At 41.5% G+C, this 27,874-nt stretch overlaps 1 protein-coding gene and 1 long non-coding RNA gene across 4 annotated transcripts; both read right to left on the bottom strand.

Annotated features, from left to right (window-relative positions):
• Positions 1–813: 813 nt before the first annotated feature.
• Positions 814–11,259, bottom strand: tlcd4b (TLC domain containing 4b). Of its 3 annotated transcripts, XM_037256388.1 has the most exons (8): positions 10,906–11,259; positions 10,039–10,270; positions 8,203–8,355; positions 7,221–7,310; positions 5,867–5,925; positions 5,567–5,661; positions 5,398–5,471; positions 814–4,584 (listed from the first exon to the last, which is right to left on the bottom strand). In XM_037256388.1, exons 3-8 carry the CDS (start codon positions 8,346–8,348, stop codon positions 4,257–4,259), a joined length of 792 nt encoding a protein of 263 aa, XP_037112283.1. In that variant the 5' UTR covers positions 8,349–8,355; positions 10,039–10,270; positions 10,906–11,259; the 3' UTR covers positions 814–4,256. The 3 variants fall into 3 exon arrangements, with proteins under 3 accessions (XP_037112283.1, XP_037112281.1, XP_037112282.1); XM_037256386.1 differs by lacking the exon at positions 10,039–10,270 and having other exon boundaries at positions 10,906–11,255; XM_037256387.1 differs by lacking the exon at positions 10,906–11,259 and having other exon boundaries at positions 10,039–10,895.
• Positions 11,260–15,780: 4,521 nt separating this feature from the next.
• LOC119125663 lies at positions 15,781–23,641 on the bottom strand. The gene is made up of 2 exons (XR_005098511.1): positions 23,370–23,641; positions 15,781–19,165 (listed from the first exon to the last, which is right to left on the bottom strand). It is a non-coding gene; the product is annotated as an uncharacterized LOC119125663 (long non-coding RNA).
• Between the last annotated feature and the right edge of the window lie 4,233 nt (positions 23,642–27,874).

The raw sequence follows: 27,874 nt of genomic DNA, 5'->3' as shown, positions 1-27,874 counted from the left end.
GAATTTCAGCTATTACAAATAGTTCAGCATTTGTGAAACCGCTGATGGCACCAGGGTGCCAATCGTTAACAAGCCCCTCTAAAAAGTAATTTCTATCAAATGCCAGGCAGAGGCTTTAAGTACCTTGTAAAAAAAAAAAAAAAGCAGCATGGTTTACGGCTGCTCGGATGTCTGGAATGTTGATTCTTGAATTGTTTTTGTTTCTCCAAGTCTGGGAAAGATCTTCAACATATTCTTCCTCCTGAAACAGGCAGATCATTCCAATCCATATATATATATATATGAAATTAACAGTACAATATACTCTAGTGGCTGGTTGGTACTCATAAAGTACAAATTCAAAACACATATTTGAGCTCGTAAAGGGGGACCTGACATTTATAGAGACGTGTATTTAATTTAAGTTACCTTACAAAAATCAGCTGACAGAAAGCTGCAGTCAAAGGTTATAAAAAGTTGATTTGTTTAATTACAAAATCCCCGAGGCATTTTTTTTTGTACAGGTGCTGGTGTTCCTGTGACCGCACACTGTCGTAGCTGGAGAAATTCTTATTGAGTCTCTTGTTACTCTATGTGACCATGTTTGGTAAAGCTCCTCACACAGAATTGTGAGCGAGCCCCTTAAGGCTGCTCGCAGCGCTCACGTCCACAATCTATTGTGGCTCCCCCTTCCGGGAAGTTGACTTTTTTTGGTCTTGTCTTTTGAAAACCAGTACTGTAGTACTAGTTGATGATATTGACATTATATTCGAAAGGTGAAATAAAGTTCAGCACAGGGACAAAGAATATACAATGAAAGATATTAGCAGCAAATTAGTTTTTGTCTTCAAGTTTATTGAAGAACACTTTCAAGTAAATCTCATGTTTTCATCTCACAATTATGTACATGGTTATTGTTGATAACAACCATTACATGTTTATGTCATCGAGAAAGGAATCCCAGAAAAGACTCTGTGTGGTCTCGGCTGGCTCACCGAAAAAAAAAAAAAAAAAAAAAAAGGTCTGGAGGAACAAATAAAAGACTAACAAAAGGCATTCCATTAAAAAAAGGCGATGAGACAAAAAGAAAAAACAAGACACAATGGCAAGTTGTTAAAAGTGTTAAATTGATTTGTCTGTTATTTCCAGTAAGAGGGTTGATTATTTCCGAGGTTCTTACAAACATCCTGATTGCGACTTTGTAATTCAAGTCATTCGATGTCATCCACTGAAGACAAAAAAACAAAATTGTTTTAAAAAACAGGCAAAATCTCAAGATAATTTAAGTACCTACCTTATTAAGCCAAAGACAAAAACAAACATGGAGTCAATTAGCATCCAGCCGAAATAATCAAAAATTAGAACGGTGCAGTGTCCAATTCATTTTCCATCTACTGCATTATACAGTCCTTACGATATCTCCCATGTGGTTACAACGTTGGCCTCCCCCCCAAAAAATAATAAAGGCAAAGTGGTTTTTAAACCTGATAAAACAAGTACATACACTTAACTCATTCACTACCAATCCAGTTCATCTTTGACGTCTATGACCGTCAATGGTAGTCAATGAGTTAACATCATAAGCAGCCTTTTGGGAAAACAATTCATTTTTGACCAGTTCCAACAGCTGTTTGATATTAAAAACACAAAAGAAAATAAAGAAAAACCCTGACAACAGTTCCAACAGTCCAGTCAATTAACAAGCAAATCTGGTTTGACTTTGTGCACAAGCCAAAATCCCAGCCTGCCCACAACATGTCCAGATCACCTGGGGAAATCTCCGTTTGTAGTTTTCCACACACCGCTACGAGTTCACAGCTTTGAGGAGGCTAACGTAGTGAGACGTTAGCCTGCCGTTTCATTACCTCATGTCCCAAAAATAAATATTCCATTCCTCATCACGCCGTTAATGCCGCTCATGACAACATTCATGGTGATGTGGCCGTCCGTGCCAGTAGTGAAGAGGCCAACACAACAATCACATGACAACCTCCCTGATCATCTTTGGATTATATTAATACTTGGCCGGATTAATCATTGTGCAGGCATATTATAAAAATATACATCGAGTATACACGTGGAATACAGAGGAGTACATAAATGACAATCATATCAGAGGATATTAGAAAGCTCATGCTTATCAAAAAATGTGAGTCCGTGTTTCTGTAAAAGGCACCGGATGTGTCAGCCTCTCCTCTGTGGTGACGGACAGAAAATCCAGGAGGTCAAGAGTTATTGCTCCACGGGGAGTGTGCTTTTCTCTCTTTTTTTTAGTTCTACAGCAAAAACAAGTTCTCCCACTGTCCATCCACTGAGAAATAGATCTAGTATGTAGAAAAAGGAAACATGCAAGAGGACGTCCACGCCTGGCCCGGTCGAATGGGAAATCACATGTACATCGATGAGCCACTCAAAAGTTTAGCTACCTGTGCGTGGAGAGAAAGACATGCGGGGGGGGGGAAGGGCGAGCTGAAAGGAATCATACAAGTACATGCATTCACTATGTTCAAGGTGCAATTTGCGTATAGATGCCGTTCATCTATACTGACTTTTTCCTCTAAGGCGTCACAAATATAGCGAGAGCCTCATTTCCACTTGGCTGTATGCATTTTCATTAAAAAAAAAAAAAAAGTCCCAGGCGGTGATGATGTCTTGGAAGTTCTTTTCATGTTACAATGGAATGAATTGAAAGCGCCATTTATAAAAAAATGATAAAAATGGTGTGCTGCTTGTTTATGGCTACTGTCAGCACACTTCACTGTGCAGTACTGCCTTTGTTTTATTTTATTTTTTAATTAAGTGGCAAATTTCCAGCTCTTGTTCCAATGCCAGGGTTTCATTGAGCAGAATAATATTGCCTGGTTGGATGTAGCTCAAACTCCAAGCCTGGATTTAGCGATTTGAATGCTACTAAGTGCTGCATACTATTTAGTGGGAATGAGGCTAATGCTATCATGCTTTACAGAAAGAAAAATACCAACATGCTGAATGCCACATTGCCTGTGAGGGAATTCTTAAGAGTTTGACTTGGTTTTAGATGAAAGAATATTGAGGAACTCTAAAAGAAATGATATTGCTTAGTGAAATTGCCCCCCCCCCCCCTCTGAAAAAAAAAAAGAAGTAGGGCATCTAATATAAAACTTGGAGAGAAAAACAAAGTTCAGCCATACTCAGAGTTACTGAGAGATGAAACCTGGATGTATAAAAAGCTTCCAGAGTGCACCGGTTCCTTCAGCACATTTTTTTTTTTTTTTTCCTGCCACTGGCTGGGACAACCTTTACAGATGGTTGGCTCGAGAGACGGGTGAAGAAAAGCTCGGAGGCCTTCTCAACTGGTGATATCACCCACGATATCATTTCAAAGACGACATTCACAGTAGCGAGACGGGGGGAGGGGAAAAAAAAAAAAAAAAGCTTGCTCATGTCGTAAGGCAAGGGGAGGATGAAACATGGAGGTAGAACAAAAAGAAATAAAATGAAAGTTCAGGCTGGACAGAGAAGCCCAATCCAGTGAGGCAAATGATGTGATAAATCGAACCGACTGTCCATGGCTTGAAGCTATACAAAAATTAGAGCACAAAGAGGGCTTAAAAAAGCTACAAATGTCTGCTGTGATGCTCTGATACATGACGTTGTTTTTTTTTTTTTTTTTTAAATTGGTATATCCAATTGGTTTAAATATGAGGGCCATGACTGGTGACTGGTACAAAATGGCCACAGCAGGAAACACTGTAGACGAGGCATTACGGTGTTGTTCCTTTTTTTACTTGAGGTCTGGTGTGTTTAAGACAAGAGCCCTGTCAATTCACAAACTACGTAGGGGGCCTCAAGTGCTACATCTCCTGCAAATAGAAAAGGGCCAGCATAGTGGGAAGGATCGAACAATTAATTGTGATTCAATTGAAGCGTGATTAGCCTATTGCTTTTCCTGTCGTTCACAGGCACTTCAGAGGATTGGGCTTTTGGCTGATGTGAGAGGAGACGCAAAAAAAAATAAAAAATGAGGTCAGGAGAATGAAAGCAGTGAAAAAAAAATGGCCGGCAGGGGTTAAAAATGTGCTCGTGAGCTCATCGTCTGCAACAAAAAGCAGCAGGATGCTAATCTGCCGCTGAGGCTGCGAAGGCTGGTGCTTGATTGAGTCCCCATGTCTCGTCTTCGGGTTCCAACCTGAGGACTTACAGCCCCTTCTACTGGCCAACTTGAGGAAGATCGAGGGCTGAGGTTCAGGTTTTTGAGGGTGGAGCCGTTCCCTCCGAGTTTGCAAATGTCTGTTCGTTCAGTCCGTGTGGTTGTTGGCATGCTTTTTCTTGTCCTCTTTTTCTTTCGGCGCTTTGGATCCGGCCAGTACCTTGTAGCAACCTCGTGTGATCTTAAACATCCAGATAGTGTTCAAGATGTCCAGGGCCACGCAGGAGGTGATCCAGGCTACCTGGGCACCCAAGCCCAAGCGCTCAAAGTCTTCAGTGCCAAATGTGGCAAATACGCTTGCCCAATAGGACGGCATGACGGCGATCCGCACCAGGAAGAAGACCACGGCCATCGCGACGCCATTTACCACGACCATTCTGTTTGAGCGGGGGTATTTTAATGCTTCAAAGAACCACCTAGAAAGATCAGCGACATACAAACAAAAGCTTAAACTTGATTCTTTTTTTTAGCTGTACAGACATGGGTCATTGATTAACAGAAATATACTGTATATACACTACCGTTCAAAAGTTTGGGGTCACAAAATTGTTTGGGTGACCCCAAACCTTTGAACGGTAGTGTAAATATTATTATAATAAAATATTATGAATTAAATATTATATTTGTATAAGATTATAAAAAATCTATGAATATAAGTATACATATATATTATAAGATTTTTTACACAGAAGATTATATATATAATCTATAAATAATTATCTAAATCAATATATACACTACCGTTCAAAAGTTTGGGGTCACCCAAACAATTTTGTGACCCCAAACTTTTGAACGGTAGTGTATTTATCTATCACAGCATGGAACTAACTCAATTTTTTACATTTTGTTCATTTTCTAGACCCACCCAAGTTAATTAGTTGATTATGCCTATTTATAATTTTAAGGTTTTTTCATTGAATATTCTGCACGGTGTGCACGTAGAATTCAGAATTATTTTTGTCCACTTGAGGTCGCCATAATCACATTATACAATCCACACTGTGGTATTTGTGATGTTGACTGTGTACCTATTTTGAACAAAAGAATACATCTTTCGAGTGTGTGGCCTGTTGAGTGGTGTGGAAGTTCGCAAACGAGAATTTGAGGCACGTGGACTAAGAATGCACTTGTGCGAGTCTTCAGTAACAAAGATTTTAGCAGCTTAGCATGAATATGTTGCAATATGTCTCGACTTAAAAAAAAATCTATTCACTCCTACCAAAACTCACCTTTGATTCACAAAAGGTGTGGATAGTTCAGAAATGAGACGAAAGTTGGCAAAGTAGGGCAGCACGCCGCGTGTCTGAAATGACCCAAAGCAAGTTGTCATTAATAATACAGAAAGTATGTTAATCAAAGGAGTTTATTTATAACGTTTCGATCCAAAAGAGGCCTTACCAGCACATAACCATATGCATATAGCGCCGCCAGGTGGTGACAAACAAAAAATCTGTCCCCCATGGTGCTCCAATTACATGCGAGCAGCAACAAATCTAGAAAACAAAGTTGAGCTATTTAAGTAGAGCTGACAAAATCGTGTACGTGGTGATTAGCAAAGGTCAAAACTATTTATGCGCAAAGCAAAAAAACACTCTGCATGTTTTGTAGATCACAAGCCTATATTTGGTGTTTTATATCATATCAGTATAGCTTGACCTTGGACAAGGGGAGATAAAAATAAATCAAATAAAAACTCACCGTATAGTAGGTAGCCACAGGTAATAGCTACATTTAATTTAACCATACTTGGGTCCCCCCTGTGGAATAGCAAAGAACATTATGTTTAAAAAAAACATCCCACTGATAACTAATCTACTTCAGTAAAGAGAACACTTGACACTAATCAGAAATCCCATTCAAATTATTCATGAGTGATTGTCTACTGTCCATGAGCTTTAACAGCCTCTGAGATAGCAGATTAGAAATTACATTCCGCTTAGAAGTTATTAAAGCTGTGATGAAGAGACGCAAGGCATTTGGTGATGAAATTCGATCTTTTTTGTATCGCTGACAGCGTTGATGCAAGTAGCATCTGTCCAAAATAACAATGAGGCATCGGATGCTGGAAGCAGTCGGAGTCAGGTGTCGTATAGCAAACGAGCGCTTTAACGTCTGTGTAACAGAGACGCTTATTTGTACGGATTTTAATAACACGAGCACCCGTATTGGACGGCGGATCACGTTCTCCCGTAGATGACCTCTGATTTTTACTGTCAAATTAAAAAGAAAAGAAAAATGCATTATATGCAATTTCTGTTTTAAATGTTGATAATTTTTGCTCACTTCATCTGTCGACATATTTTTTTCAAAGCTGTTTAGTTGTGGCCATTTCAGCATGAAGAACAATACGGCTTTTGTATAACGGCTCTTAATGACGATCCAACACAAATCTGATTGGCTGAAGGATTATTGCTTTCGCCACTGAGGTGTTGCAATGTGGATAAGAGGGAGGAAACGCTGAAAAATCCCATCCAGGACGTCTCAGACTATGTTGCAAACTCAAGCAAAAAAAAAAAAAAAAGAAATCGCCTTTTCCTTGCCTCGTGAAGGGAATTAAAATGAAGGATTCCAGTTCTCAGAGCAGATGCAGCTCGGTTCCCCCCTTTTGTCCCTTCTCCTTTTTATTCAAACCCCCAAGTCCCCATCACACCCAAATTTCTTTTCTCCCGCTATGAGCAACACTGACCGGGGGCCAAAAGGGAGACAATGAAAGAGAAGGAGGTGCGCTGCATTGATTTGACAGAGACGTAAGGGTGTTGCAATGGACACTGAGACAGACCAGGCTGAAAGTGGGGACACATGGGGTGATCAAGAGAGAGAGAGAGAGAGGGTGTGGACGATTAAGCTGTGCTGTGGATTGCTATGAAAAGAAGCCTTGTTAGTTCGAGTTGCTGGGAGAAGTGGCGGTCTAGAGAGGAAGGGCAACTGAGAAATAAGATGAGGAAGAAGGAAGGAGTGTTGCAAAGAAGTAAGATGATAAGAATGACAGCTCGAAGAAAAAAAAAAAGAACATTTTTTACAAGATTGAATGTGTCATAAATGTAACACTTACCAGACAGGATTGGTGTTGACGGCCTCATCGAAGCATAAGATGTACAAACAAAAGAATCCCACGATCAGAGCGTGAACCGTCGACACCAACCTGGAACACAACACGTGCATTGTGAAGAAAATTTGAATTATTAGTCGATATTTATTTATGAATAAAATAATAATTTGAATTATTTCACATTCGTCTATTTATTTTTATTGTGTCTATATTTATTTGTGAATAAAAATAATAATTATTTCACGAGTCTATATTTACATCCGACGGCATTCTCGTCACAGACCAATGAGAAATTCACAAGTGTGAATATCAGTGAAACAATAAGCCAATTAAAAGCTGCAAAAAATATAATTGGGACAAATGACGGACGGACGAGCTTAAGAAACAGTCAAAGCGTTGACGTAGTTACGTTCATTAAACATGCACGTCTTTCTTTGAACACGCAGACTCCCTCCTTGCACTCGTGGTTACATAACAAACAAGTTGAATGGTGTCTGGTTATGCAATGGTTGGCCACTATGCAATCATCCACCAGTATTGCCCTTTAACTTGTTGTGGGCTACTAGTAAAGAGATCCCTCTGCTTTTAAATATTAACCGTCAATGGAAGGAATTTAATAACATGGAGTCAACAAGGGGGTGTTACGCAGCTTACAAATGACAGGTTTTCCTTCTGAACTTTACCTGGATGTTTTTCTTATTTGTTTACGGCAGCGTTGTGATCACTGCTGTGTTTGTACGGAATAATTCTGTTTGGCCTGAGCGGGTGCGTCATCAAAAACAGCCTTATTTGCTTTCGGAGGGCAACTCAAATATAAAGAGGGCTGAAAATCCAAGTATGTTGATACTGGATTTCTTAGAACAGGGTAACTTTATTTTATTGAGCTTTTTGCTTAATGCAAACTGAAAATGATCCACTGGAAAGGAATTTTTGAAAATGGTTTTTGCAAAAAAAAAATTGTTTTTGTTTGGTTGCTGCAACTCACCGTGAGTTCCACTCTGTGTGCTTGGTGGGAGGCAGCAATCGATAACATGGTGAGATGGCTGAAGAGAGTAAAGGACTGGCCACCGAGAAGAAGAACTGGAAACCTACAAAGCTACCAGCGACCACAGCCAACTCTCTAGTCTCCATCCCTCACCTAAAGATGATAGGAGGGCACAGAGAAGGTGAAGAAGAGAGACGCTCGGGGTCAATAAAATGAGCGACGACTCAATTCATGCTGTCCTCCAGGAAAAGATGAATGGGATAACATGAGTCCAAATACAAGAACACATAGGAGTGACTTCTGGCAAGCTTTGTAGAGGTAGAAAGAAGACCAAAAAATATCAACTCATTCACTACCAATGACGGTTATAAACGTCACACTTGTATTTTAACTGGGCTGGCCTCAATTATTTTCTTTAAAAAAAAAAAAAATCACAAAAACCTGCCATCCACTATAGTCGTTTTAAGGAATAGCCAGGCATCACACAGTATCGCAATGCACTGATCCATTTCAGGTATACAACAGCTCAGCCTGTAATCTAATCTGTTTTGGGACTTGTTGATGTCGTAAACCCACGTGCAAGAGCCCTTCTAAACGGTTCAGGGTTGCTGGCCCTGCTTCACTAGATTAAAAATACAACGGCGACTTCATCTGATGATTACGGTTTCCATCTTGGAGTAAAAGTTTACAAATCCACACGTCTGTATTATAGAAAAGAGCAATCCTTTATCAGCGATTACAAAACGTCTTTCGAGTCTGGACTCTGACCCGATAAATTCTGATTAAACCATCGACTTTATGTGAGGCATTTTAAGCGCTCAGTTGAGAGAGCTGATGATTAGAGTTCCAAAAAGCAGAGTTTACAAGGTACTGCTAACAAAGGAAAAGGTCAGTTGTTGACTATGTAACCTAAGCCAAACCGAATATGGAAATTTTACGCAACACTATTCTGATATGGATGCGCTTACCACACACATGACAATGCATGAGTCCATTGCACATAAATAACTCCATAGGCGTCAACAAGAGCTAGCGTGGCAACATGAACAATAATCCATAAATATTACAATTAAATGCTGCATAGGATTCAGTTGGCATTTGCTGACTCATCCATTTTCTTAGGTCAGCCCACCATGCAGCGCATGACACTTGAGGCATGTCAGCTGCTATATTTACACTTAAATGACCTACATGATGGATGCATATTGAAAAATAGCCTACTGGGAACAAAGCACAGGAGTACATTAATTTACAAGATCCATACAAACATGTTTTTTTTTTTTTAACATAATAAATTGGTTCACCTGAAACACAAAAGTGGCACAGGACAAAATGTCTTGATTATTGTTTTTAGCAACCCTTTCTTTGTCTATTTCAAAATAATAGGCTTGTGACAAATGACATTTGTAAATGTTTGGTAACTGTCAAGAATCACTGGAGTAGATCACTTCAATAGCATAATTCAATTCAATTGAATCACCCTGCATAATTTGACTTTTGTCTGTTCCAATGTACAGTGATTACATTTAATTTTGAATGTTTTTATTTGTGCACGGATGCTTTTTTCTTTATTAAATAAATGTAATAAAAAATGTGGCGTGTTTTTTTGTGGAGGGGGAGGGCTGGAACAGAATTGGCACTTCACTGAGGGAAATTGAAATTGCCCACAAATTAAACTCAGTACATAAGGGAAGCATTGAAGATGAAATATCAAGTTCGAATGCTGGTTAGCCCCTAAATCAATCATTCCAGTGCAAGCCCTCCTCTATCGAGCATGCTGAATGCACCATTCCCTACTGGAAACTAGCATGTTCAACAATAAAAGCAGAAGCATACCTCGTGCACGGAGGAACCACACAACCCCCAGATCCTTATTGTCTGCCACGACGATCGGATGCTGCATGCGTCTGAATAATTCATGGGCATCCTTCACCTGGCAAGCTGCTTCGCGCACAGCCAGCCAGCCCCCCGTGGGAGGAAGCAACACGGATGCTCCTCACTGCGGCTGACAGCCCGGATAGAAGATCCACTCCTACATCTACATTTGACCTTGTTCCACATCTTGCCGCTGTCAGCAAATCGCCACTCGTGCCATATCGACTACACATAAACAATTGAATTTCCTCTGCCTCGCTGGAGATCCCAACCTTGCAGCCCGACTAAGCCATTGCTACACCAGTGTCTCGCTCTGCTCATCGGGAGTCAAAATAAGCAGCCAGCCAAATCTTACCAATGTCTTCCTGCAGGGTTGAGAAACGAATGCTGATTCATGGTTGGCATTTTATGACCGCAAACGGATATCCCCGTGTCAAATGTTGCATAACGACATGCCAATTCGCCAGTCATGTGCATTGGCATCGTTCATCTTCACAATTAATATTTCTTGGCAGGGAGTGCGACTGCATATTTAAGCATTGCAGTCGATGGAGATAATGCAGGGAGCGGTTATCCGAATAGAACAGCGTGGTCATAGGCGTGGAACGAGTTGCAGCAAAGCAGTAGAATTTCAGCAGGTAAAGTTATCATTGCTTCTCATTTATGTGTGCTCCTGCTGTTGCTGCAGCAACTGGCTAGGCGAGTGAAGCGTGCAGCCGGAGATTTAAAACGGTCAATCACATCAAATTTGACGTACAATGATCACTTAAGCACGGGTACGTATTGCGTTTGACGTGGTGGTGGTGGTGGTAATGAGATCTGCGTTACCTTTTTATCCGTCGCATAGGTCTGTGTGGCTCGGATAGGCTCCCCGTCTTGTCCACTTTCTTACAACTTGACGACAGCTAGCAAGTCGGCTAAACTACAAGCTTGCCAGCTCGCCCGTGCGACCCACAGAGGGGAGGTAAAAAAAAATAAAAAATAAAAAAAGCCTCCCGAGCCACGTAAACAATTCCGACGCAGCATTACAACTGGGTATTAAAGCTTTTCCTTTTGCTACTTTATCTTTGCAGCAATACGTTTCCAATCATCAGTTGAGCGGCTGGAAAAGTTAAAACTCGCTTTATTTTGTTGACAGGCAAGAGCGACTCGTGACGTCTTAAAGGACACGCCCCCTTGTCGTGCACACGCCCCCTTCGTAGGCAACGCCCTCGAGGAACAAAGGCCCCAGGAATTTTTAATCCTGCACCCGTTTTATAATTGATTGATTATATTTGACAATATTTATTTCATCATTATTTTCCAATATAATCAATGTATCACTATACATTCATATCTCTGGGGAAACACAACTAATACTGCTGTGCAGTTGTGTTACACACCAGACAAAACAAGTCCATAAAACTGTGCTTGGACTCCCCTGTGGCCCCTCTTCTGTTATAGTCTCTATGCAGCATGAATGAAGATCCTCCTTGGTCTAAAACCACACAGAGTCTGCTCACCTCAATGATACCTAATCATAAAAGCGTCTGATTGCTGTCCAGAGCATCTGTAAATAGTAAAATTGATTCAATCATCATTATCTGAAACCCAAACAGAAAATCTCCCTGTGTCTTATAAGCACAATGTTATTTATTTAGTCACACATCGTAGATAAAGACTGCTAGAAATGTAAGCAATGTGATAATATCAAAAAAAAAAATCAAAATCATGTTAGCATAATGCAACCAAAACACTCTTGGTCCACAAGCACATTATTTTTAGCTACTGCAACATCACTGCCATAAACTTTGCATTTACAAAGATTAAAATGTTCACTTGTTGTAATAAATCATCTCTTTAATTTAAAAAAAAAAAAATCTGGAAAATTCTGAAAAGTGCATGCCTTCTTCCAAACACATAATAAATACAGAATATTAAAATTGCAATTTGAAGAATTCAACCAACCGTGTGAATTGTAACATCAGTTAAAGACTGGTTTATCTGGTTCTTCTGCTTACAAGAATTCCCAGCCAAATCATGACCGATTCATGTTTTTATACACGACCACTTGTCTAAAGTCACCTTTGCACACTATCAATACGCTGAGGAGCTCAATGCAGACTGTCAATGATTTTCTTCTTATTGTCTTTCGCACTCTGTGTTTTGTTCAGGCCTGGTCAGCTAAACAATGGCTCCACATCAGCAGCTTCTTGACATAGTAACCGTTTGCAAGATGCTTCCATTTTACACTTGGCCTGATCTGTGAAGCGACTGTGGGCCAAATCAGAAAAAGAGCTGATGTGAGTAAAAGGGAAAAAAGCACTTAAAGGCACTGTGTAGCGTGAAACATGATTCATGCAGCTGACTCACTGCAGGGTGTGAATTTTTCTTATTTGGAAAGGACTCAACTGGCATTTGTTTTGATTATGATTATGGATGGCAATATATGCACAGATCATATATTTGTGTCATTCCAATGTCTTTCAATAAGTGGATTTTTTTTTTAAGAAACCTTTTAAAACATGCATAAAATGCTTACAAGGGTTTTTTGTTCCATGGATCTTACCTTGATATTAATATCAATTCATCAAATCCATCAAATATGACTAAGAAAGTGGGACTGACAAAAGATATTGCTGGAATTTATGAATTCATTGGCCATCAATTATTTGTGCAGGCCTATGTGTAAGTAGCAGTTGTGGTTTATGCTGCCATGCGAATGCAAATACATAAATAAATAAAAATACATAAATAAATATCACACAATATGTATATATCTGGGGTCTACCAACCACAAGGGGGCACTCTTTTACTGTCTATTGCAAACATTCTTTTGGTAAGAATGAGTGACTTCAGGGCTTCGTATAGTAAATTTAAATTTAAACTCAACGTGCACTGGGTCATCTATGATATATTAACAAAAATACGTGAGTACTTCTCCAGACTAATTTCTCTAAGCCAATTTTAATTGACATTTCTCAGCATGAAATTTCATGTCCCACATGACCTTCTGTGATTAACCTAGAATGATTATGGTAATGAGAACAACAATGACATTGTTGTATCAGCAGTGTAATTAAATACAACAGTCTACTTCTTCTCACTGCATTCCTGACGGCTTGCTTTCATCAAGATGTGAGACTGCTGAGGCAGGACAGGCCCGAGCAATGTTGTGCAGGTTGTCAAACACAATTTAAAAATATCATTTTATGTTTAATTGGCTTTTGTCGAATATATACATTCGTTTAAAGCTCTTAAACATTAAAGAGGACAATTTGAGACAAAATACTTTTTCCATGCCACTTTCTGTGATACAGAAATTCAGTGATAATGATGATAATAATGAAAAAGTACAGCATGAGTAACAAACAAAAACACTTCAATCATTATACAGTCGTTTGTAGTCAATTACAGTAATTATTCGACTCCCTTGGGCCTGCTGAGCAATGTTTGAACTTAGACTTTGGATGTCCAAATATTGAGTTATCCCAGGAGGGGTCTAATTAGTATGCAATGCTGCAGGTAGCACATAAAAAAAACATTTTTTACCAATGTTAGTATAATCAGAAGAAACATTCATCCATTTTCTGAACCGCTTAGTCCCCACGGGCGTCGCGGGAGTGCTGGAGCCTATCCCAGCCGTCATCGGGGCACACCCTGAACCGGTTGCCAGCCAATCGCAGGGCACACAGAGACAAACAACCATTTGCACTCGCACTCACACCTAGGGACAATTTGGAGTCTTCAATCGGCCTACCAAGCATGTTGTTGGGATGTGGGAGGAAACCGGAGTGCCCGGAGAAAACCCACGCGGGCCCGGGGAGAACATGCAAACTCCACACAGGGAGGGCCGGAGGTGGAATCAAACCCGCACACTCCTAACTGTGAGGCGGACGTGCTACCCAGTGCTCCACCGAGCCGCCTCAGAAGAAACATTGAATTACAATTTTGGAATCTATGCATGTAGCACTTGCGTGTTTGGCCGCATGTTAACTTGCGACTTGACGTAAATGCTTGATGACAACATGGGGAATGTGTTAGAAATCTAAACTAAGTTGACGCTGAAAATCGTGGCACACTGCAGTGTTGGCTGGCAGAGATAACTCCTTGATTTTGGAAAAATGTCATTTTGACACAATTCAACACAATCACCATAAGTAATTATTTGCATTCAATTAATTGATTAACCCGTCGATCGGTGCATTTCTAAGACGGCGAATGGGACAATGCACATAAAAAAGTAAATGAAGAAAAAATCACTCCATAATTTCATTTGTAATAATTTAAAGTTATGTAATCTGTTGGCGGACACAAGATGGCAGACTTGATATTCCTAACTAGTAACATATTTACCATTTAGCTCCAGGAGGAGTAGTTTCATTTTTTTTTTAACATTCCACAAATTGCTCTTCTATTTATACAATGAGGCCAACTTTTGCAGCATTTCCTAGAAAGAAAAAAAAGAGAAGAAAGTGAGCAAACAATATTAAAACTTAAAAGTCTCACCGGACAGAAGCTATTTCAGCAGAGTCAGATCGTAATGGAATTTGGAATAATGTAATGTAGGTTTGAATCTAAAGCACTTTGACTAGTCGAGCAGCTTGGTGTGTGTATAAAAAAGTGAGGGGGGGGGGGGGGAGAAGTTCTCCTTAAGTTTGTGCTGTGCCATGAGCATCTCATTCTCCACCCACACAAGCAACTAAAAAAAAAAACTCAACAGCAGCTCAAACATGTTCATTTGTATTATTTGGCGAATGGACCTTTTTTTTTCTCGACATCTGAGCGGCTCCGGCCTTCTGTGTTATGACCGGCGCTGCCACATCTGGAATGTGTGTCGGTTTTGACGACTCTTGCCACATCTGGTCTGCGATGCAGCTGCCACGCCCCTCACGCTTCTGGACAACCTTGTGCAGACACCTAGCTGTCACTCCGGCTTACCGACAGTCCACCTCACTGTCCGAGGTGAGACGCTGCTACATGGGCGTCCGCAAAGCCACATCTGCAAAGACTGTGTGTGTGTGTTTGACTTTGAGTGCATGTTTATCCTCAGGGTTGGGGCTTCGCACCTCTCAGATAAACACACATCTGGAAATACACACCTTGTTGAGAGCCAGACAGTGTTTACGAGTCGAATACTAACAAGTTAAAAGATGGATTACAAAATGTTGCAACTCAATTTAAAAAGAACTGTTCATTTCTAGAAATAGATTACATCACTTGACGTCAGTCAAATGTGCATTTTCATTTGGTTCCGTCTTAAACTTGCACAATAATGTGTCAAAAAATGTAGCTGCTGGAAAAAGAAAAAATTAAATGAATAATTTACTTTTTCAAGACATATGTTGTAAATTTAATAGGAAAAAAAATTGCACCCGTCCTTTTTTTCTTCATTCATCAATATTGACAAATGCCCGTGCACCTGCCTTTTCCTATCCTGCACTTGTGCTCACTTTTAGTGCAGTTGTGGACCTTCAGATTAGTGCAACAAGCATCTTTCCCCCCCCAAGCACTCCACCACTGTAGAATCTCGATTCTAATTAACAGAGATTACAGCAATTAGCAGACCATTAATCACACCCTTATTAGTTTAACTGGGCAGGGAAAGGGAAAGAGAGGCAAGGAGTGTATGGAAAGTGCAATCGGATGGGAAATAATAAGAAGAGAAAAGATTGTGGGGGGAGAGAGCGCCTCGTCGGCAAAAGTGCTTATACGTTTTTCTTGGTTAGAATTTACAAACGCACCTTTATCCTCCTAAATAAGATTATCCGAGATATTTGAGTGTGTGTGTAAGGTGGGGGGGGGTCGTGTGTGTGTTAAGGAAGTGAGAGCGAAGCAGCTTTAGAGGATGAATTTCTAAACATGCTCCTTGTGATACCATCTTCTTTCTCCTCCCCCCCACTCCTCCACCCCGCACTTCACGCATCACCTCCTCCCCCCCTCACCAACTCGCCTGCTCTACCCCCCCCATCAGCAAGAGGGGTCAAATGTTATTCCCTCCTCGTTGTCACGGTTGCCAATCACCTCACATTCTGTAGCAACTGTTTCCAAGGCAACGGAGGGCTCCGGTTGCCAGGCACCGAGAGCAATGCATGTGATTGTTACATATTTATTTAATTCTATCTTTATCTATTTGTTCATTCTAAATGCGTACGCACTCCAAGGGTGAATGCCAGACACACACACACACACACACCCGCTCAAGCTTTTCTTTATGCACACGACCATGAACTTTATCTTTTTCTTCATTTAGAAACACGCGCATATGCATATGGCTCGACCACACGCACACACACAGCTCCAAACCCCCAACGTGAACGAAGCAACTCATCTGCATGTACCACAGGTGTGAAACGTGAGTAGAGGATGACAAACAGTCATTATCATAGCAATAAGGATTCTAATCTGAAGTCGGCTCTCTTCTTCTGGCCTTCTGTTGGCCCCTCTCATCTGCCTAGTCTCAGAGGAGCTGCACAGTGATAAAGACAGGCCCTAATGAGAGGGCACTTATTGCACTGTGATTTTCTCCCCCCCCCCCTCCCCTCTCCCTCACCCATCTCTGTCAACCTATACCTGCGGTATCTTTTCTCCCTTTGTCAAATCCCTACAGCCCTTTATTTGCTTGGATAAATATTTCAGAGTAATTGTAATGGAGTGACCCATCAAAGTGGAAATCACGCCTTACACCTCGACGTACTTATTTATTCCAACTCTATTGTCTCAGTTTGCTTTTTTTGCGCTAGGCCCATTAGAGCGGCTACTCTGACCGAGGTTGCTTTGGGTATCTTGCTCTCATCGGAGGCATATTCAATTTGTTGCCATGTTTTTTTGGTTGCATTCTTGTTTGCTCTGCAAGCGTGAGGAATAAGATTAATTATGCTCATTTGTCCACCCTATGCCAAGCAAACAGTGATGAATTATAGGTGAATGAAGAGTTGGCTATGTAGGCAGCCAGCATGATTATATGGTGCAGTACTGCAGAAATGAACAATATAAAATTGGGTGGGGGGGGGGGACTGATCAGCGGAAACGTGCATAAGATGTATAAATGAATTAGCATTGATTGAATGAGTGAATCGTTAAGTGTTGTTGTTGTGTATTATTTCAAGAGGTCGGAGAGGATGATTGGTTCACCGATAAGGAGTCACTTTATGAATGTTTCAACAGACATTAGTAGACGTTCTCCCATTAGCCAGTCTAATAATTATTTTATTTGAACCTGACATTTTGTCTAACTGCAAAATTAATGACTCCCAACCCAATTAGTCATTAAATGGCCGAGGATGATGTTCTTCTTAAATGTAATACCTCATAATAGATGCTGAATTAACACAAATGATTATATTTATGCTAATAGCCCAAGTTGAGTTTTAACATTGGTCACACAAAATAATGAATTGCCGCAGTTGCCTAAATGTTCTTTTTAAATGCATATAAAACATTTTTGTAAAGACAATAATTATGAATTAATTTTCTTGTATTAATTTACACTGAAGGTTAACATTTTGCTTATTTTATTTACATAAATAAGTCAAATATTTCTATCACAAACAATGAGCAGTTTTAAACATGATACATTGATTTCTTTCAGCTTTATTTCTATTTTCTTTAAATCTGTCTGCAAAATCAAGACAAAGGCTACTTTATAATGTATGTATTATTGTATTGTATTATTATTATTGTGATGTGGGGAATTTATATAAACAGACAAAAGAATAAGAGGCGCTCATGTAATTGTCTTGGAGCTCTGTGATCATCACGAATGACTTCAGCATCCAATTTGCGAGTAAAAAAAAAAATCAAACCGGTGAGGCAAGTGATCAGTGTATGCAGGGAAATCAATTAGATCTTTAATTGCTGTGCGGATGGGGAGGTAGAAATATTGCCTACACGCGCACGCACATCTCGCTAACACACACACACACACACGCGCGCACAGTGGCGCTGGTGTAAGTGGAGTCTCTGGGGAGTGGCGTGGAGAATCCTCTTGGCTGGGATTTTTCAGGCTTTAGCACACAGACACAGCTGCTGTCAAAGGGCCTTTTACATGGATGTGCCCCACTATCACATTGGCCCCACTGTGAAATAGAGGGATTTGAATAATCTTATTACACCCCATTACAATAACACTAATATGATCCAATGCCTTACAAGTCAATGAAGTGGAGCAGCCGTGTCAAGCCGCTGAATCATGACAAATAGGCAACAGTTTCATGTGTGCATCTGGAAAAAAGAGATTTGACAAGAAAATATGATTTGATCCCAACAGGCTCATTTGTCAGTTTGTCCTATTAGTCTCCTCCTCGCAGCGCATCTTAAAGTAGACTAAGATTTATTTCTGACTTTCTAAATGTGTTTTGCTCGTGCCCCCACCTGCCCGCCAGCCTGTTTGCCCGCCCGCCCGTCTGCCCGCCAGCCAGCCAGCCTGTCTAGATATTGCATTTGCTCTTTGACTGTGACCTTATACACAGCAGCAAGTGCAACTGCCGGACCTGCTGTCCTGTCGAGCATAGTTGTGTCTCGCTGCCATCAGGGGCCCAGACTCCCTGCCTCGGTTGCCCTGCACCGATTCCTCAATGCCCCCCCCCCCCTCCCTCCCTCCACCATGTGCACTTATTGGATTCCCCTCTTCGCCATGCACTCTGATAAGGGCATCTGTCAAGCGGATGAACAAGCCAAGCTGAAAAGGTGTGTGATGCACGCTTGGAAGGTTCTTACTTCCTGCAGAGGGCCGGGAGGATGCTGGGCGGAGGAGTGTTGCGAGCCCGGGGACCACGAGTAGGACTTTAGGAGAACGAGAGTGAAGAAGCTTCTCGCATCAAGACCATGGGAGGAGAACGTCGATGATCACGCCGCTGAAGGAATAACGTGAGGCCGATGACAACGGCTTCCGCTCAGCTACGCGTATTCTCAAGCAATAACATCGACATCTGTATTATCAACCCAAGAATACCCGTGGTCGAGACGGGAGCAAACGGTCAAACCACCTCTCTCCCCTCTACAGCGCTCGCTCGCTCCCATCCCCCCACTTGTGAGTCTGACGCCATATAGCAGGAGAGAGCTGGAGGGAAGGGTGGGGATTTCAGAAGCTGCGGAAACTGACCAGGTCCTGCAGGAAAAGGGGAGACAGGAAAAAAAAAAATTGTAATTGATATGAAAATAAATAAATAAATAACACCATACAAGACAAGCAGTAACACGTTCTATTTGTGGCAGTGTTGTATCTGGAAGTCACATGTCGTATAAAAATAAAAGAATAAAATCATTATTTAAAAAAAGTCAGTGAGATTCTATTTAGACATCAACTAATTAATTGAATCATTAAAATAATTTATTCATAATTAAAAGCCAGTATAACTGCTTCACTATGCCTGAAATGTATCATTGGGTTTCATTTATGAATCCATTGAAATTTAAGATAAATAAATGACAAATAATAAAAAAATGTTCCACACTAGCATGTTCTTTGCTTCCACAAGAAATCAGAACTTGTTGTTATGAGCTATTTCTTTTCTTTTCTGAACTAGTCACTGTTTCAGTGAGTTAAACCACAAGACAGAGTAGATAAAAAAAAGGAAAATGTCGACTGCTGAATGTGATGGACTGCTTTGCTTACACGAGTAGTCACTTTACCGCGGTGCACAAGGGTGCAATAACATTTTTTTTTTTTTTTTTTCCGGAACCCTGACTGAGTGCGAGTAAAGAAGTGGAAGATGTGAGCGTCTCCATCCCCGTTTCGGAGTTTATCAGTAGGCACCACAGTTGCACGCATACATCTGAGGCAGTTGGGGCAGCCCCCGCAGTGCTCTGAGCTCGGGGCCCCCATGCTGAACACAAGTAAAGAAAGCAACAGAGCAAAAAAGATTAAACAAAAAAAAAAAAAAGGAAGACAGGACTGAAAGACGGAGGAAGTGTGGATGTGTGATTTCGTGTACATGAGTGAGAGAGTAAAAAAAAAAAAAAAAGGAAGGGAAAGCAAGCAGTGTAAGGAAGCGAAAAGCAGTGAGGAGAGTCAGAAATGTCAGCCAGCCAAATGAGAATGGAAAGAGAAAAAAAAAAAAAAGGGCTGTGCAATTTCAAAAGAGATGAAAGGGAAGAAATTGATAGAACAAGATGGAGTTATACACGCCTGTGTGCGCGGCGAGAGAGAGGAAAAAGAGCTGAAAAAAAATAAGAGGAAGGGGGTATGTATCAGCTGGGTTCAGACTGTCATTCTACGACATGATTGGCTGTGTCAGGAAGAGATAAGCAGTCTTCACATCCTTCTGCCCTCGCATCTTCAAGGCCCCGGAATCAAACGGTGAAGAACACTGCGGCACATTCCTCCGCGCTGAAAGAGACTACATGAAAGGAGTAATTCCTACTATTATTCTAAATAGTAGAATATAGCACACTCGTTCAAAGTGCTGCAAAGTGATGAAAAAGGGAGAAAACCACACCGGGATAAGGCTCGGAAAATGCTCTTCCTAGGAGGTAGACGGATGTCACCTTTGTGGATCCCGCAGGGGGGAGATGGCAACAATTGGTCTGCTTCGTCGTAAGCGCTCACATTAGATGGTATTAAGGAGATGGAGCGAGGACCGAGCGAGTATCCCCCCCTCCCTTGCTTAGTCTCACTTCCTGAGGGATCTGCTCTTAAAAGTCCTTTCTGCTCGTGTCCAGCTGGTCTCGGCTGACCCGCGTGTCATCTAAATGATTCCTTGCCGCTCTTCGATAGATCTCCGGGATTACACAGCGGCTGGGTATTATGAAGCATTGGTTTCCTCAAGCAGCAGCTTAAATCTTCACGTCGGAAGACAATAAGTTGTTCCTCGCCTGCGCTTACTGGAGGGATGATGTAAAAAAATCCACTCCCCCTTTTTAAACTTGTTGCTTTCACACCGAGAAGACACAATGTGAAGACCTCGTGAGAGTAGAACACAATGGAGAATTTGCCAAAACAGACAGTGTGTCGGCAAGGCTGCATAGGCATCACTAGCAATCTCCTGTGTGCTCCAAAACAGCTCCCCACTATGCGCCCGCATCAATTATTCAACATATTTATCTATGCAATCTGACGGCCTCTCCCCTCTAAAGCTCTGAACAAATTGCGGAAGCAGCTAATATCACTTCTGGCTCTGTGGTTCAAATCACCACGCTAGAAAAATCCCAAGAGAGGTTGTGGCAGAGGGAGGGAGGGGGGGGGGGACTGTAAACAATCACTTGACACTTAGCACTTATATTTTTTCATCTGTCGAGCTAAATGCAGGCTGTGAACCGAACGCACCTCCGCTCGGGGGCAATGCATCAGTAGGGTCTTCTTTCATGAAAGAGACAATGGCAGTAAATGTGTGCATAGGAGACCTGTGGCGCTTTCACAATACCAACAAATCACTGCTTCCCTTCCCCCAAGTCAGAAACCACAATCATGCATTTGCACACACACACATGTACCCCCCCCAATTTCTCCCCCCCCCCCCCCCTGCTTTTCTCCAAACCAGCATTTAGCATGACACACGCTGAGGAGCCAGGGTAGCCAATTATCAAACAGATGTCAATGTATGCGTTGCAATACTAAGGGGAGCCCAATTACCGCGCAGATGTTTTGTTTTTTGCTCCTTTCACTCCTTGCTTTCTTAGCCAGCATCCCCTCTGCTCAAGGCCCTCGGAGGATTCCCCCAACACACCATCAGCGCTACAATAAATACACAAAAAAAATCACCCTTCACCAATCATGTATACACTCAAGGCCTCGTCCATATTTACACACTGAGGTACAGAATGGATGTCAATCAACAGGGTGAGTGTTGGAAGGTCAGGAGGAGGTAGAGGGCCAGTTCAGCACCAAGGACAGCTCCCAATGGGGAGATCGGTGCTGCTTTGCTACGTTTCTAAATGGAAGTCTCCTCCTTTCAGCTAATGTGGACCAACACACACACACACACACACACACACACACACACACACACACACACACACACACACAATCAATCTCATTCAAGCATACAAATAATGAATATGTATAATCACATGTTGCAATCAACACGCTAGACACACAAGAATTTGGTAACCAACTGTTGCCACACAACTATTCTCCATCTTATTGCCAACTAATCTTCATTGCCTCCATTTCTTCTTCTGTTCGTCCCGTTTTAAAAGGGGGGGGTGGAGAAAAGTGAAAGACGACGCTCACTCAAAGCCCCCGCATGAAAGTGAGGAGATGGAACTTCATGTCTCTCTTTGCTGCTTGATCAATAGGAATTTAATGGACAAGGATTGAGTTCAGAGAGTTCATGCTTGCCAATGTGCCTGAAGGCTGAGCACGAGCACACACTGAGGCAGGCGGGTGAGGAGGGGGACGACACACCTCACACACACACACACAAACACACACACACACACACACAGAAATTAATGTTCTTTCTCTCGACGCACGCACTCATACCAACACATGTTGCCGAAGCCTGCTAAAAAAAAAAAAAAGAAGCTTGAATTCAAATTGATCATTTATATAAAAAATATCTAGTATTGAATGCATAAATAATCATGGATATTGAATTACACAGCTCTGGGAGGGAGGTGTTGTTTTTGTGTCTATAGGTGGCAAAAGCTTAAATATTTCATTGAAGTGAGCTGAAAGCAATCAAGTGAAGAGGACGTCTCATTACGCCAGCTCTTGTGTGTTTCAACAGCTCTTGCCTTGAGGGAGTTAAAGTGCAGTGTTTTGACCACATACACGTTATAAAAAAAAAAAAAAAAAAGAGGCGAGATTGCTGTGGAACATAAAAGTGAATGAGCGATGAAGGCCTGGCGAACCATAAACACATCAGCTTGGCATTATTAGAGTATTAGCCTTGCAACATCGAGCCGAGTATCATACAAAGCTAACGAACCGCATCGTTAAAATTCAATTCGGTTCAAACCGCCGACTCGCATTTTTTCGATTATCTGAAAATAACATAAGTCTAAATAGGCAAACAAGTGGAGCAACAAGCAGCCAACTCTTTTAATTCCCCCATCACTAAAGCTTAAAAAAGAACCAAGAATTGACAAGCAACCAACAGCAAGAAAAAATCAATTCAATATCAAATAAAAGCAACAACACTGTTGGCTTTGTGCAGCCCTCCTTCCACTCACACTCCTCTCGACTATTTATGGTGGTCAAATAATGTGAATTAACCCACCTGCCACGGCCTGACAGCACTCCATACAGCGCATTGTCAACGCATTGGCCGCGCCGCGCATTTAAGCGTGACTTGCTCTTCTGCATTAATTCTATTACACAGCATTGAAGTCGCGCCTACAAAAAAGGATGGATGCCTTTCCATACTCACTCCATTGTTGCAAGTCTGTTCACTTCTCCCCCGCTCGCTCAAGTCGACGACATAGTGGATTTTGCCAATATGTGGAAATCACACTGAAGGGGAAACGCCCCCCTCTCTAAGTCTCTCTCTTTTCTCTCTCTCTCTCGCTTTCTCCATCACCCATTCATCCAAACACACACACATATACGCACGCTCGCCTGCAGGAGGAAAATGAAGGTAAAAGGAAAGGAGGGGGGGGGGAGAGGAAAAAAAAAAAGATCCGAGAGGTGCCGCTTGTCCTCCCTGAAGATACTGGAACTCTCTCTCTCCCTCTCTCTCTCTCCCTCTCTCTCTCTCCATTGTTGCGAATCACGCGTGGTCAAAGGGGCATGGCGGAGGCGCGCCAAGATTGAGGAATCAGGGGAGTGTAGGAAGAGATTCAGCCTCACATATCACCATGATGGATGCTGGCTGTGGTCAGGATATAGTGACAGCTCAGATACTGGGGGGATTTATTGGATGGACGACTAATAACTACATGGCTAATAATGTATGATGTATTTATGAGTCTCTGTAATTGTCTCTGTGTAAATTGTCAGAATTCCAACTGACTGGAAGTACAGAAATTTAATTAATTAATATATTGGTCGGCTAGACTTTTTGGATGACTTTGAGGCCCGCTGTGTCAATACTAAAGGTTGGATTGGTCGTACACCATAAAGAGGAAATAAAAAAAGTGATGGCTCATCCGCCATTAATAGGTCATCAGTGATTCTCATCCAGTGTGTCGTGGAACATTAAATAAGTACTGACTAGGAAGTACATGCATCAACAATCTCTCGCTTTCTTTGGGTATTAGTGCAAAGGGATCGGAAAAAAGAAGCATCCAAGGCTGGTTGGATTTTGCAAAAACGCATTTGAAATCTCCAAATGCGTGAAAACGCATTATGGGCCGATGAAACCAAGGTTGAATATTTTGGCCATGATTTCCAAAAGGTTCATCATAAAAATAAAAATAAATAACACTCAAATGTTTGTTTAACTTTCCCTTTTGCGAAGGTTTCATTTTTTTATCTACTGAGTTGTGGAGGTCACAAGTTTTGAAATGGTAAAATTTTTTCTATCATTATTTGGGACATTATTATTTACATAGATCTTTTTTTGTGGGAACAGATTAGTATCATTTTTGTCATACCATGGTAACAGTGGGGCTCTGCTGTTTATTCACTAGTGCAGTTTTTTTTTTTTGGAATTGGTTTAAAACAGGAGATTTAGTGCATCCAACCCCCCCCCCCCCCCCTACTCCCGCCCTAATGTCTTAATTCTATGATGGCAAAATAAGCATATCAAACAATAGTCTAACTAAGGCTTGGAAAATATTCAAATGTAACCTTCACCAAAGTGTTGAAACGCTAAAAGTGCACACCGGGAGACACTCATTAGGCAGTGGCAGGCTGCCTGGAGAGCTCTACTTTGGAGCCATTTGCCCTGAACATGACCGCGTTGCACATTGGGCTAATTAACTTTTCAAAATTACAGATGGTGGCGTATTTAAATTCTGGCCGTAATGACTGATCGACATTTCCCGTTATTAATTCTGGCCTCCACCTTCCCGCAAGAGCGATTGTGCGTAGGCTTTTGCTAGGAAATGAAACACTGTTTAATTAGGCACACAACATACTGTAGAAAGCTGATGGACAATCTGTGTGATTCCCAGGTAGAAGATGTTTTTCCATTCAAGAGCACATCTGTGGCCCTAGTGTGAGCATTGTTGCTCCCAGCCAGCTACTTCTCAGTGACTGGCTCCATTTCCAACCTAATCCAATCCCACGGGATTTCCAGCCGTTGAATTTCCTCAGCAGAGGACTGGCAGCTCCAGTAAGATCTCCGCTCCCCCAAATCTCTCCAAACCTCGCCTTATCCACCAGAGATTACACAGCTCAGCTTCCCCCCCGTGTGGAAGTCAAGGTTCTTTACTCCATTGGTAGTGCTAGTGGAAGTGGGCTTTCTCCTTGTTGCATAACAGTTGCCATATAGCAAAGTGGGCATATTGCGAGGCTGCACCACCATTCATCTTACTTTTATTATATGTCAAACAGAATCGGGATACGGGATTTTACTGGGCAGTCCAGGAGCCTGGATATTCTCTAAATCAAAAACAGAAAAAAAATCCACACACACACACACAAGGCACATTTTCACCAACAGTAGTGTTTTCAAATGCATATTTGTGAGTTTACATTAATGTGTACATATAAATAAAGTTCTTCCATAAATTTTAGTGGTGTTTTGACAGAAATGTCCTCTGTGTCTGTCAGGCTGACATCAAGTCACTGCCGACTCAGGGCCATTAGCCGCGAGTATGCGATACGGGCAGCCGGAGTGGACATGGCTGGCAGGTAGCCATTTTTTAATTGGCCTATGGGACAGTTATGATTGAGCCCCGTGAACCTTGCCCAGAAGCAAATGGCCACTCAAATTCTCGCACAGATTCTGGTCGCCTTATGCTGCCATCCAAATGTGAAACACAAAAAAAAGTCCGAGGATTATTGACTCGTTCAGTGCCGTTGACGGTTATAGACGTCAAAGATATTAACTGGGTTGGCAGTTTAAAAAAAAAAACAAAAAAAACATTATTGATGTTTCCAGATAATGCTATATGTGACATTCCTCTTCATTGGCGCGTCCCACTGTTGTCACTCACACAATTTATGTAGCTAGCTGACCTGCTGTCCCGCCTACACCCCCTGCAGTGAAATCAGATGCCACTGATGCCAGATCAGGATTTACTCACTGATGAAATGTTGTTTCCCATATCAAAATCTACTAGTGTAATATTACCAAGATGCGAAACCATCATTTTGGGATTTATATATAAAGTATAGGATAGCTTTGTAATGATATTAAACACGGAGTATCTTTAAGGGTATTGGTGGTGGAATCTAAATGGACTAAAAGCAAAAGCCACTTTTGGTTCGCCCTCTTTTGCAGTCTACTCAGATCTTTGTAGTATGAGCGCATTTCTCATTCCCTCTTCTCCCCCACCAAGAGTACTGCTTTATTAAACAGACGCTCGCTATCGTTCATTTTTCCTCACCGTTCTGCCCACTCGGAGACTCCCCCCCCGCTCATCCCTTCATCACATACATCACACTCGCTTAGCATACGTCACCGTATTGCACGTTTGTATTTACCTCTCAGCTATATGCCCACCATACACACCTCAGAGTGGAAAAAAAAAGTAGAATGGATTCTCATTTTATTTATATGTTTCATTCTCCTCTCTAGTCTCTTTGTTCACTCCCCACATTGATTCTTCTTATATGTTCTGCCTCCTCCATCTTTTCCAGACCCGGCCGGGGCAGCTATATTTAGCGGCAGGTTAACTGCTCCTGTCAAAGGTCTGATTTGTATTCTTTGCATGCCAGTCTGACTCTGGCCTTGCAGCAGCACAAACAAAAGGCCCCCCGTTTGAATATGCACCGAGCCCACTGGCTTAGGAATCAAAGCCCCCTCTCTGCCCCACTGCTAGTGGCGCCACCTGCTATGGAGGCGGAGGGTGGATGGGGAGAGGAGAGGAGAGGATTGGGGGGGCTGGAGAAGCCTGGTCATTGGAACTTAAAATCAAGCCTATTTAACAGGAGAAATATTTATGCATGATGCAACCGCAGATTGGTGGGTAAAGTTTGTGTAAGTAGATGTGGATGGCACAATTTAATTTAATTTAATTTAATTTAATTTAATTTAATTTAATTTAATTTAATTTAATTTAATTTAATTTAATTTAATTTAATTTAATTCAATTTAATTTTATTTTATTTTATTTTATTTTATTTTATTTCAACTCTGTGGCCTTGAGCTGGAGAAGAGGTGTGATGCAACCTGCTGTTTGCCCATCACTTGGACTGCTTGGTCTCATCTGGTCTTGCAGGAGCAGGCTGTGTGTGATAAAAGCTCAAATCAAGAGATAAAGTCATACTGACCAGGGGCTCAGATTATACGACATATCGAATATAGCACAGCACATTTCATAATTGCTCGCGCAGCCCAGCAACCTTTAGTTACCGTTGCTAAGCAGGTCATACTTTCATAGGGCATCACTTGTACTTTGCACAGGTTTAACATTTTGTTCTTTGAACAATGGCTCTTTTGATTTGACAAAAACATCGCTATTATATTACGACGAATACATTCAAATATTATGACTCGTTTGTTCGATGTGCGGATTATTTTAAATGTATTTAAAATTGTATTTTATCAATTTATATTATGTTTTAAAGCGGCATCATATCATCTGTAGCTTTCCAGTGAATGAAGCTTTCCATACAATTTGTATTCTCTGCAAAGTCATCACTGGAATAAAGCAAGAAAGAAAAATGGGCCAACTGCTGCAGAACTTGCAAGGAAACCTGCCAGATAAAATGAATGGGAACATGGGAGTGAATGTAAGCACTTCCCCATTTACTGTATATATGCCTATAGAGTATTTTGTATTCTTCCCGAGGTTGCAGCTCTTCCCTCCAATCCCTTCAGTA

The sequence above is a fragment of the Syngnathus acus genome, chromosome 8 (assembly GCF_901709675.1).
Source record: "Syngnathus acus chromosome 8, fSynAcu1.2, whole genome shotgun sequence".
Classification (NCBI taxonomy): domain Eukaryota; kingdom Metazoa; phylum Chordata; class Actinopteri; order Syngnathiformes; family Syngnathidae; genus Syngnathus; species Syngnathus acus.
The sequence above is the reverse complement of the archived record's forward strand: the minus strand, read 5'-3'. Positions and strand labels throughout refer to the sequence as shown.